Genomic DNA, 12,752 nt, shown 5'->3' on the forward strand with positions numbered 1-12,752 from the left:
TGGGGGCTACAGCTGGGATACAAAGTGAATAAACTGTAATTAATTAAAATAAATAAACAAATTTTAAAAAAGAAATGTAGAGGAAATATTGTGTCCCAGAAGACACTGTTTCTACCATATTTTGCCCAGTTGTTGGACTATGATTCTCTGGGAGGCATCATATAACTTAGTAAGTTGTAGATAAATAATGCCAAAGTAAAATAAACTCTAATCTATAGAGAGGTCATTTCCCAATGCAATTGACTTCCTTCTTTCACTGTGAACAAGTCTTTTTTGTCTCCATTCGTACATCTATTTTACATTCCTGAACTATAGATGTCTTTAAACTCTCCTTTGAACAGGTTATGACAGCTCAGTAGTTCCTTCCTTAACAAGTTAGGACCCTTAAGCCATGTTCTTTAAGTACCAGTATGAAAGCAATAATTTCCAACTTTCCTGAAAATTATCTTTTATCAGTTTTTGAGAAAACAATTACTTTCTGAAATTTGGGGATGCTGTTTGCTATTTGCTCTTGATGTCCCTCAAAAGTACCAATGAATGGAATCATAAATAAAAGTACCAATGAATGGAATCATAAATACAGCTGTTCCCAGGGAAAGCAAGAGAGGCGTTGGGACCAGAGGGTGGCCAACCAGTCAAAGAATGGATGGGGAGAGGCTAGAGAGATAGCCGTTAACCGTACACAGTGCTCTCACAGAGGACCAGGATTCAGCTCCCAACACCCACATGGCACCTAACCATGTCCTGTAACTGCAGCTCTGGGAGATCTGACACCCTCTTCTGGCCTCTGCAGGCACTTGTACTCAGGTGCACACACATACAATTACACACACACACACACACACACACACACACACACACACACATATACACTCCCACTTACAAATCAAATAGAGAGTGGAGGAGAAAGCTTATTTTGTGCTAGCAAAGAGAGAAGAGGAGAAATAGGGTGACCTGACCATCATACGGAGCAAAGCCTTCTGTCTGTGTAGTTTCACGGACACGCGTGCCATTCCACAGCAGGGCCTGCTGGGGCACCGCTGCTCCCCTGAGGCCCCAATGGAGCTTCACTCCTCTGCCTGTGCATGAGTGTGTGGTGCTTACTCTTGGTTTTCAGAAATCCAACTGACATTATTAATCCCATCGCATCTTATAAGCATGAAGCCAGTGTAACTTTAAAATGCTAGTAGCATGTGATTACAGTTAAACAAAAGCGCAGACTGGTAATAAATTGAAAATGATGAGGAAGTGATATATGATACACCTAGGGGCGCTAGGCGGCTGATTATAAAATTCCTCTGTCTGTGCTTTCTTCCTGACGATTGATGATGGGAACAAGGGTTTTCTGCTGAAAAAATATGAAGGCTTAAAGGGAAACATACTCTGAGTCTAATGCATTGTGGGTTTACATAGAAAAATGCAAACTACACCTCAGATCACTCAATCCAAGTATATCCTTCGCTGTAAAAGTAAATTAGCCATTTTTACATTCAAAAAATGGCAGCATAAATTTTACCAGTACTCACGGCATTCCGCTTTCAGAACTTGATTGCAAGAACAAGCCTGATACTCAGGAAAACATCCTTAGAAGTAGCTGGAATTTAGAGCCTTAAATAACTCCGCACAGGAGGAAACTAAATACAAGAACATAAAAGCCTCAGTTTCTTTACGGATGTCATTTCTCAATGCTCGAGGTTTTCTTTTATTAAAAACTTCCAGATGCATCACATGAATGGTAAGAGCGAGTCAGGCTGCCAGGCTTGCTAACTTGAGCTGAGGGCTGGGAATCCAGCGGCATTGCGACAGGGGAAAGCGAAGTGAGGAGAGAGCTGGCTCCATTACATCTCTTGCATCTCACAATGCACTGACTTGGCTCCTGATTGTTCCAGCCTTCCTTACCTGACCAGTTGCCCCATACTTGCCGCTTTATAGATAACTGACTTCTCCCATAAAGTAAAGCAGCTGGTTAAAAGATAAACTGTATTTTCTTATCTAGACTTCCTGGAAGTCCATCGTTTGAGACTTATGTACTCCAGAGTAAAATTGCTCACCACTGACTTTTAGTTTCCAAGCGTTCTACTACTGCCTGGCCTACAAGATGACTGGGCAAGGTGCTGTACTCAAAGAACTGTCCACAACCAGCTGTTCATACAGCATCCAACAGTGCCAGTGGCAGTGGATGTTCATTTCAACGGCAGGTAGAAGACTGGCTTTCAATTTCCTTCTGCAGTACCTGCTACAGTGGTGGCTAGGGACGGATTGATACTTTCTCTATGAAATGTACTGCATCATACCCCTTATTGGATAAAATACTGTTAATATCCAGAGGCTCCTGCGGTAACTGCTGAAATCTACAACCCATGTTAATATGTAAATTCAAAAGACTAGTCATGTCTGTTTCAACAATATCTCTATGTCACTTAACTCCATCATTTCTAGAAATATTTCCGGCGTATAACTCTGGAAATAAATAAGTTCTGGTTGACAAGTGCAGTGTATTTCTAAACAGAGCTGCCAGCGTGGCACTGACCGCTGCACTTCCAGCAATTTTTCTAACAGGGTTCCCTGGAGTCCTAAGATCCTTTGGAGGCCTTAGGAGCCCCATGAGGAAAATGATGGACAACAGAAGGTTTTTATTCTTGTATTTAAAACGTGGGGACTGGAAAGGGAGTCCAGGGGTCAAGAGTGTACAGTCCTGATGAAGAGAAGCAGACTTCGACTGCCAGCATCTGCATTAGGCAGCCCATGGCCATCTGTAACTCCAGCTCCAGGAGATATGACACTCTTTCCTGGGCTCTGTGGCATGCACATGTATGTTCGTGCATGTGCATATACACAGGAGCACATATGCACATGCATGCCCGCACACTCATGGATAAATAAATCTTTTAAAAAGTGGTCAGCACATTTTAATTTGTCTTATTATTTGTGTGAGTGCACATGTGTACGAGCATGTGTTATGTAAGGAGGAGTAAAGAAAAAAACAGGATGTAGAAGCTGAACTAAATGTTGTTTTTTTTTTGTTTGTTTGCTTTTGTTTTTGTTTTTTTTTAAGTCAGACATTCTTATAATCTAGAAGACTGGAACTCTCAAAAGTCTAAATTATTTATAATCAAATGAACCAACTTTTAGCATTTCTCACAACACCACTGTCTATTTAAAATGCTCTTACCGGAGAAAGAGTTTGGTGATAAGAGTCACACGGAAGCTGAAATAGGCCCTGCAGAGACAGTGGTATCAGAAGCATGACAGCAGCTCGGGTTATTCTGGAGTGTATGAAATTTGAAATTTGAAGCTAAAAGTCCCCACTTGACAAATCTAATTGCATCTGGTTCATTGCATCTAGATACTGGAATACCAACCCAAAGGTCATAGCTGTGAACCTAGCTACTCATGAGCCAAATCTGCCTCACATAAATGTGAAATCTGGGGCTAGAGATGCAGCTCAGTTAACAAGGTGTTTCCTAATATGAATTACACAAAACCAGACGTAATGGAGCATCCCTGTGGTCACAGCACTTATGCAGGAAAGACAGGGGGCATCTGAAGTACAGGGTCATCTCCTACCTCATTTTGATTTCAAGGATAGTCTGAGCTATGTAAGACTTTGTGTAAATAAAGTGAAATGCGCTGAATTTTAAATATCTCAAATATAAGCTACTGCAACCTTCAAATCTTAAAGAAATCTCTTGCTTCCTCTCAAGAAATGATGTCAGCAACAGATGTAACTGGGACAGGAAAAGGCAGATGGGAGCAGGGGCAGGTTCTGCTATTCGGCTCAGTTCCTCCTCCTTGTGGTCACAAAGAGGAGGTGCTTGCCACTTGGTACCACTTCCTCAAGGAATTCTATCATCCGGTGGCCTATGGAGTGGTCATTTGAAGGAATATAGGACACCCGTGAAAAGTACTCACTTTTAACTTGTTACTGATTTTCCCCTTCTGCATCCCACCTTTAGCATTTACTCCTTTACAACAGCACATCTTAAGTAGGCTTAGATATAGATATAAATATATTGGCAGTACAAGTGCCAAAGGTACCAGTAAATACCCAGGTCTAGAAAGCAGGCATTGGAGCATGCCATGGTCCTTTTTAAACACAAATTAGGATGTAGTGAAAAATGTTAAATATCATGGTACGTAAAAATCACAGCACAAAATTTCGCCTCTATTAGCAAACTGAGGAGGGTAAGCACAGGGCTGCTCCTGTGCTTAGCCCATCCTGAGCTTCAGTCTGCAGCCCAGACTGACTCATGCCTTGTTTTCACATTCTCAGCTTCCATCAAACTACCAAGTAATGCTCATAAAGGCGTAGGAGGGAACTTAAGCACTATTTTTTCATGATAGGTCTTGGATGGCTTCCACTCAAGGTAACAGACTAATGCTATTTGGTTAAGTGTCTAGGGGGGATCCCCCTGCGTCAAGAAATGCCCCCTTCCCGAACCCCCGCTGAGTGGTCCTGATTCTGGCAAGTCTCCTTGCATGCTGCATGCTCCCATCTACCTAATCCTGATAATGACTGACATTCCTTCTCCCCTCCCAGACCTAAGCCTGCCAGGCAGACACTGCTTTCATCAGCACCATGTATTTGATTCTGCACAATGGCGAAGCAATTGGAGGAAAAGTAGGTTATCACAGCCCTGAGAGAAGAAGCGTTCCTACACATTCTTGTTACAGTGAGAAAGCATGAACTGAACTCCACCAAGAATTGAGACCACTCTCTCCAGTAACTCCCAGCTCATCAAAACCCAGAATTACTAAGGAAAAACATAAGTAATGCTTAATTTACAGACGAGAGCAGCCAACAAGAAGTTAAGAACAAGAACACTGCTTCAAGAGGCAATTTGTCCTTGGCCCCTTGACTAGGGCATTTTGCCAGCTGTCACTATTAGACCAACTGAAAGTGCCACGCCCAAACTGCTGTTCTCATTAGAACCAAAACAATTTAGCACGAATGCTTGGAGGTATTGGCGTGTCACACTGTGCTCTTTAGTCTCACGGGAGAAGAATGTCCATCATTATCACTGAATACTTATTCAAGAAATTGCATTCACCGTCTATCAACTGCTTCTGTTGTTCCTTTCTATGGCTAAGATCTATACGTTATAAGTCTCTTACTTGAAGCACTCTATTTGCTGTGTGGTCTCTTCATTTAAAAATAAAAGCATAGCCTAAGTGAGATATTAGTAAGAAATAGTTTTCTATAGTACCTTCCTTTCTCTATGAAGGTACTGTAAGAGCTCCTCTGACGCCAGGGTAAATGATGTCCTACAAACAGGCGCCTGTGCTGTGTCACGCACAGTTATGAACGTAAGGTTCTTCAATTCACCTACATGTGCTCTTACTTCATGCATTACCATCTTCATAGATGTTGAAGGTGTTTGGGGACCTTGCAAAATATCTAATGATCTGAATACCTTCTGTTTGTCTGCCTGGCTCCCACCATTCTCTACCTGCTTCAACATAGAAGCTCTTCCATAAGCGCAACTGGTTTATACATACGTTTGTATAAGACACCGAGAGAGAACCCAAGACAGAAATCTATCTGCAGAATGAGCCAACTTACTTTTGTCATCTGAAGGTCAAACTTTATCGAGGCCAAGCCCCAAATGCCAACTCTACCAGGCTCAGCTACTGCAAAGTCAAGTACCTTGCTAAACAGAGCTTTGGCGGGGAAGATTTTTCGTTCATGATTCCGGAGTTTCTCCAGAGCAAAACTTTTCTAAAATAAAGCTTCTCTTGAGTTCACAAGTGAAGCAAGTACGAGCCATCAGGGAGACAAATGTGACCTACCAGTTGACTGCAGTGGGTGGCTGCCCAACTATAAACTATCACAAACCTTAAAATGGGTGAAATATAAATTATTCCTCAGTAAAGCTACTGAAAAAAACAAGTCTGAAAATGAGTCAGACAGGTAAGTTATCTGTACATATCGGATTTGAGACTACGAAGATACTTTTGACTATCCCATGCTCTGGTAAGCCCAAGTCCTGTGTTAAACATTAGCCACACTTCACCTAAAATGTCAAAAGTTCTCCCTGCGACACTGATAAAAATATCTTAAGAGACTAATACAAGTATCTGTATAGAACGAAACATTACAGGTACAGCAAAAATAGGAATTCTAGTGTGGTTATCTGTGTGGATACAAACATACGTTTCTGTACAGCTAAGCACAGTTTTATATCAAAGCTTGCTGTTAATTAGACAGTGGGTTCTGAGCAAGCATCTCTAAGATTCTCTTCCCACCTATAACATATAACTCTGGGCACTAAGGTTAAGTAGCGGTTAAGTAGCATGAAAAGTGACAGGTTCAAGGGTCTGGCTCCAGGGCTGGAGTGATGGCTTAGAGGTTGAGAGCACTGGCTGTTCTCCCAAAGGTCCTGAGGTCAATTCCCAGCAACTACATGGAACCATCTATAATGAGATCTGGTGTCCTCTTCTGGCCTGCAGGCACACGTGCAGGCGGGATATTATAAAAATAGTAAGTTAAGAAAAATATTTTAAAATAAAAGTGGTCTGGCTCCACGGTATAGCTTAGTGACGAAGTGTATGCAGAGCACTGAGGAAGAAAAAAAATTAAAGATAAGAACTACAACTTAACACACACCCACTAAAACATCAGACTGTGTTTGTTTTCTGTTTGGTTTGGTTTGGTTTTTTGTTTTTTTTCCAAATGATGAAATGAAACGCACTTGGTTCTTAAGTTCAACCAAGGTCACATGTCAGCAGTAGCAGATCCACAATTCCAGTCCGGGGTACCCTGCTCTAAATGCTGATTCTCTGCTCCTCATTAGGTCTTAGGCTTCTGGTTCCCTCACATACGAGCATGAGTCCTCACCTCGGCTTTAGAACATTAACTAATTTCCCTGAATCCCAGCCTCCTCAGCCATTAAAGCAGATCACTAGAAGTTAATTCTCTGGGCAATCATGAAAATTAGAGAGTGTATCTCCTACATTAAGAAAATATTCAATAAATAGCTCATCCTTCTCCCACAGAAGCTCCTTCCTGTGAGAAGAGAAACAGCAACAACAACAAACTATGAATTTTATTATTTCCTTACACCCTACCTGGAAAACCCCTTCGGGAACTGGGGTCTATCAAAAAGCATTTGAAGTAAACACTAACAACACGCATGACTCTTTTGCCGTCGGCCTTTGGCTCTGTTGCTGAGACTGTCAACAAGAGTGTCAACTTCAAGGGGTGGGCATCTGTCCACAGGAACTGAGCTGAGGTCACAGACTTGTCTAGCTCTGTCCTACAAACAGATGTCTTTGTGACAACTCTTAGTCACAGTGAACCAACCACAGCTAGAGCCAGGCCAGGTGGGAAGCGCTGTGGCTCCGGCCTAGTCCTTGGCTGGCCCGCTCATTCCCTAGGACAATATCTCACTGACCATATTTCGAAACAGTTTCCTCCAGGATACAGTGTCTTCGTTTTTTGTCATGCCTGGTTATTAGGCAAGCAGAGGGAGGCGTTTCCAGAACAGTGATTACTTGGGGCTATGCACTCTGGAAGGTACACCTTCCAAGAGTCACTGCTGAGGAAGACAGGTAAAAATTGATGTAATGTGGGGCTCTAGTGGTGATGAGGAGGTAAGGCAGCTATTACTGAGAGCCAACTTAAAAAAGAAAAAGAAAAAAGGCAAGTAAATCCCATATAAATTGTCATGCTATGATGGAAAACACTTGGAAGTGTAATCTCCCAAGATAACATAAGGCCAGCTCTAAATGTATTAGCTTTCCTTCACATCAAGTGATAATTAGGTTACGTTAAACATCATGAGCCGTGATGTCGTCACAGATAAAAGAATTCAGAGCAGCAGAGGTTACTTTTCAACTTTTTACCAAATCCAGGAAGAATCCATAAAGTTAAACAGGAACCACTTTACATGCGGCTAGCAAAAACATTACATACCAAAGAGCACTGGGCCCTAAGGGGTGTGGTCAGTGAATCTCAGTACCAGGTGTCTTCAGAATTTAAATAATCCCAAGCATCGTGAGGTGATTATGTGTTTAATCCTCTGCTGGAAATGTGACTTCCTTAAATATCTGACTCCTGAGGTCTGTCCCAACTTAAAACAACTATGAATGAAAGCCACGTTTTCAGATGTTAACTCCTTCATGATTTTCCTTTTAATGTCAGAGGTAACTCAAAATTTCAAATAGTTACATAGAATGATGTATGTACATATTTCCCCATTTCCCCTGTGTGTCGGGGGTTTAAACCTAGGGTCTCACACGTGCTAGGCTAGTGTTCTAAAACTGAGCTACATCAAGAGCTCCACGCATTCTTTTTTAAAGACTGAACCTTACTAAGCTGTAGCCCAGGCAGGCACTGAGCTTAACCTTCAGTCTAGCTGGGATAAGAGGTTTGTATCAACATTTCAGCAGTATCTTCTCAGTCAAAATGCCTTTATTTGAAAAAAAAAAAAAACATAGTTCCAGAATGGTGAACAATGTAATTGGATATATATATAACTGAGCTATCGTACAAACTCACACACAAACACACACACACACAATTTAAAAAAAAAAAAGTTTTTAAAATGTGTATGCTATACAATCTGGTGTTCATATTTTAAACTGATGTGTAAGGCAGCAGCTGGGTTAGCTGTGTCAAAAAAAAATAATTCGGGATATCAAGAAAATACAGGAACTAGCCTTTCCATCTACAATCAGGTACCACTTAACAGGGAGGAGCGTGTTGTTAGATAGTAACGTATGCTGCACTTACACGAGCTGAAAAGGCTATAATATCAATAAATGATGTAATCTTCTGAGATTATCCTACAGGACGTGATCCGTTGTTAACCAAATAGTAATGCAGCACCTATCTTATATAAACAGCTAGGTATCATATTCTTGAACATTAAATAAAATGTAAAAGAATCACCTTACATGCCCGGTAAAAGGAACTAAAATGTTCATAAATGCATTACAGTGTTTATCTGAAAGAAAACATTAACACTCGTGGGATTTTATGACTTGCATTATTTGAATCCACTCAATGTTTTCCAATGGCCATCATCCAAGACCTTTTAAATTGTTAAATCTACAGATAAATTTCAAGTCTCGGAGGTCTGTGAATGGAGAATTACAATTACCCTGGCTTGATGGGGTGGGGGTGGGGGGTTATTCATTGATGTCTCTCTCCCCTGTTCTCTTAGGTACCGTCATTGAATAGCGCCCTCAAACGTCACAGAAATACAGTAGAAACAGAAGACCCTGTCCTGAGAGGTCACGGAGGTCCTAAGAGTTCACTAAATGGGAGTCCAAGTTAAAAAAGAACTTGGGGAGAGAGCCTCTTTGATGGGACAGAATATACAACTAACTGTATACCAAAGGCAGCCAGAACAACCGCACTGATATAGCATTAGACACCAGGGAATTCAGAATCTAAAAGTTCAACAGTCATTTTCACGGAAAGGAAAAAAAAAATAAGACATTATTTCATAAGATCGTGGAAGACATTTGATCTCTGACTATAAGAACTCTGTCTTTGCATATCATCCATGTGATCATCTCTAGCTACCTCGCTCTGCCATAACAGACCTTAGTGTGCCGCATATAATAGTATTTAGGGGCTTTTGACATATTTTGCACTGAGACATGTTGGTTTCATTAAAGGGGGTTGGGCTACTATTATTACAGGTAGACTTGACAGCACACATCTTTCTTTTTTTTTTCAGTGTTCTGCTGTGGAGGAAAGATTGTTAAATGGGGTCCATTTTACCTGCTGGGCAGTTGCACTCTGACGGTGCCTCTCTTGCGATTCTTATTTTAGCCATGTGTTCGTAGGATCTCTGTAGGGAAAGCAGAGGCATTGACACAATCGTCAGTAGCACTGAGGAGAACTGGGATCTTTAGGGGCTCTCTGGCCACATGCCCGATTTACCAGCCTCCAATAGCTTGCATAAGTAATATTTACATATGTACTTGGACTCCAGTCAAAAAGTAACAGAATCCAAGTCCTAAAATAAGACAATGACCACCGACATGGTAGCTGGGATTGCGGGGTTTGGCCAGCATCTTTCTCCAGTCTTCAATTACCACCACCCTCCCCTTCAGCCCAGGCATAAGCAATCAGTGCAAACCCCTGGCAGTGAGACAATGCAGGTCTGAAGGCACTGTGGCCAAGAGTGCGTGCGTGCGTGTCAGCTGCTACACAGACTCTTCATTGGAAGTAAATTCAACAACAACAATAATAATAATTAATAATGTGATTGCTTTCAACTCTCAACTTCAAGGGCTCTGCCTTCATCAATACCTGCACATCAAGACATTTTACCAAATGTAAAACTTTTTTTAAGTGTTTGAACATGAAAAGATTCAAAGGGTGGGATTTATGATTTTGAATCTGTACAGTATAGTTTCACTTGAAAATGATTACCTTTTGTATATTAATAGAACCTGCTTTCCTAACCTTTCCCTGGGAAGGAGATATGAGCTCTTATGTCCACAATGAGTATTCTCTGTAGAAATGAGACTACAGAAAACTAAAAAGAAATAAAAGGCTCCCCTTCCCATATTCCCGTTATCCAGGCCACCCTTCCCTCTTTTAGACCTCCCTATATGTTTAGCATGCAAGCACTAGGGAAGAGTAGGGGAAGCTATCAGCCACAGACTTGGTATCAATCAATACCCAAGGTCCTTAACACACACTTGGCACAGACAGTCAAGCAGACGGGTCGAAGCTAGCCCTGCACACAGGACTCACACCTGTATGCAAAACTGTATCCACGTGTAAAATACCCAGCCTTTCACACCTGAGCCAAGAGATGCTCCACTTTCTCCTGAACCATTGCCTTCAGCTCATCCATGGTGTCAGGCAGCGGACGGAAGGAAGGAGTCCCTTTAGCAGATTCAAGAGCGGCAATCCTAGCCTGGAGATCGATGGTTTTCACCCCAAGATACAGACAAAAAGCCACAGCAACCACTGACAGGAGGGTCGCCAGGGCCGCGCACGAGGGCATGGTGCCCGCACAACGTTGTCCTGAGGGGTGCGGATCTTCTGATCCAGGCTCTTGTCCCGCTCCTTTCCCTGCAAGCTTCTTCACCAACATCCTGGCGGGGTCGCCGGCCTCAGCTATGCCTGCCACCCTCTACCTCCTCCAGTAATCTTAGAAGGGGAGGAAGGGTCGGTTCCTCTAAACTTCAGTCCCCGCGGCTGCACAACTAGTTGGTTAGAGTGAGAGCCCCGGCTCGGAGATGGACCTGCGCGTGCCTCGGCGTCCGGATCAGCAGGCGTGGACCCTCCTCCTGAATCCTTCTCCCCTTCCAGCTAGGAGTGGAAAGCACCCCCCGGCCGGGAACTGTGTGGCGCCGGGGGTCACAGCTGAAATGAAACCCACCAGGGCAGCTCTTCTTGACCCCCCCCCAAGAGCCGACACCTTCTTAGTGGTCCCCCGCGCGGAGGCGCAGGGTCCGCGAGCCTCTCTCCCTGCTCCGACCTGTTGCGTCTGCCTGCCTATCTCTACCTATCCCGGGGTTTTCTACACGCCGACCTGGCGTGTCCCACCTGGAGCAGTCCAAGGCCGAAAAGAAAAAGAAATGCAGAGAGACGAGGGAGAGAGCGAGGCCCCCGAAGGGTGCCAGAGGAATAGAGAAGAGAGGAGAACCGAGTGGCCCAAGCGGCGGTCGCTAGCCGCGAGGCCCCAGAAGTAGCTCCGCAGCCTCGCCTGTGAGAGCCTTAAATACCCCGGGATGCTCGCGGGTGAGACAGTGCGCGCGCGCCTGGAGCGCGGCCCGCCCACTCCCGCAGGAGCCTCCTTATTAGCATAATATATTCACCTTCGCCCAGCCCGCCTGGACCCACGAGGGGGCGGGAGCGCGGGTGGGAGCGGAGCGGGAGGTCTTTATTAACATAATACATGCAAATAGCTACAGCAGACGCTGTGATTGGAGAGGAGCTTGAAGACCCTTCCCCTCCCGCCGCCGTGTAACTTCAGCGTCCCCTAAGGCCACTTCTCTGGCCTTAGCCTGGGGCCGAGTCGAGGTCTGCTGTGCTGAGTAGCTTATACCGGCTTAGCCCAGCGCCCCCTCTTTATTTGGGTTAAAAAAAATGGAGGAATGGCCTCCTGAGGGGGAGAACGGAAGCAGAACGCTCCAGCTCTCCAGATCCACGCTCAAAGGCAGCGGCAAAAGCTCCTCCATCTAGCCCTGGTGCGGCGTTTTCCCTCCTCCTTCAGTCCTCTCCCACTTGCCCAGAGGCAGAGCGTCTGGCTGACGTCTGCAGGGTACCTTCCCCGCTTCCCTTCCTTCCCACGCCTTGCAGCAGATTCTCCAACCGACTGGGGAAGTTTTCTCGCCCCTCCCCCGTTTCCTCTTGTCTCGATGCTGTTTCCCCGCAGTTCTGGGTTCCTACTCTGTACTAGGGTGCTAATGTGTTTTCCTGATTCCCTATTTTGTGAGTGTTTGAGGCATACACATTTCTCGGGGTTTAAGAAGGAGCTGAAGAATGAAGTCAGTTTTTCCTCTTCCTTGACTCGGCTTGCTATTCCCTCTGGATCAAATTACAAAGTCTCTGATGGGATTTGTGTGTGTGTGTGTGTGTGTGTGTGTGTGTGTGTCTAAATTGATAACAAGTAGCATTTTTGCATCCAATTGACTTTGGGGAAAAAAAATAATCCTAATTCTTCCTCCGAAAGACCTTCCCTATTGCCATCCCACCTTAGGAAATGCCACGTTTATTCTTATCCTCCTTAATTTGACCACGCTAACCTCAGCTAATTCTTACTGTGGTCAGTGAAGAG

The 12,752-nt window shown here is 43.9% G+C and overlaps 1 protein-coding gene across 1 annotated transcript in view; it reads right to left on the minus strand.

Annotated features, from left to right (window-relative positions):
• Positions 1-11,954, minus strand: part of Col25a1 (collagen type XXV alpha 1 chain) — a 406,766-nt gene extending 394,812 nt beyond the window's left edge. Inside the window, exons 1-2 of the mRNA XM_060392693.1 lie at positions 10,767-11,954; positions 9,734-9,803 (exon numbers count right to left, since the gene is read on the minus strand). Of these exons, the coding sequence (XP_060248676.1) occupies positions 9,734-9,803; positions 10,767-11,063 (367 nt within the window). The 5' untranslated portion in view covers positions 11,064-11,954. The remainder of the gene's footprint in view (positions 1-9,733; positions 9,804-10,766) is intronic.
• Between the last annotated feature and the right edge of the window lie 798 nt (positions 11,955-12,752).

This window comes from Meriones unguiculatus, chromosome 10 (genome assembly GCF_030254825.1).
Source record: "Meriones unguiculatus strain TT.TT164.6M chromosome 10, Bangor_MerUng_6.1, whole genome shotgun sequence".
NCBI lineage: Eukaryota > Metazoa > Chordata > Mammalia > Rodentia > Muridae > Meriones > Meriones unguiculatus.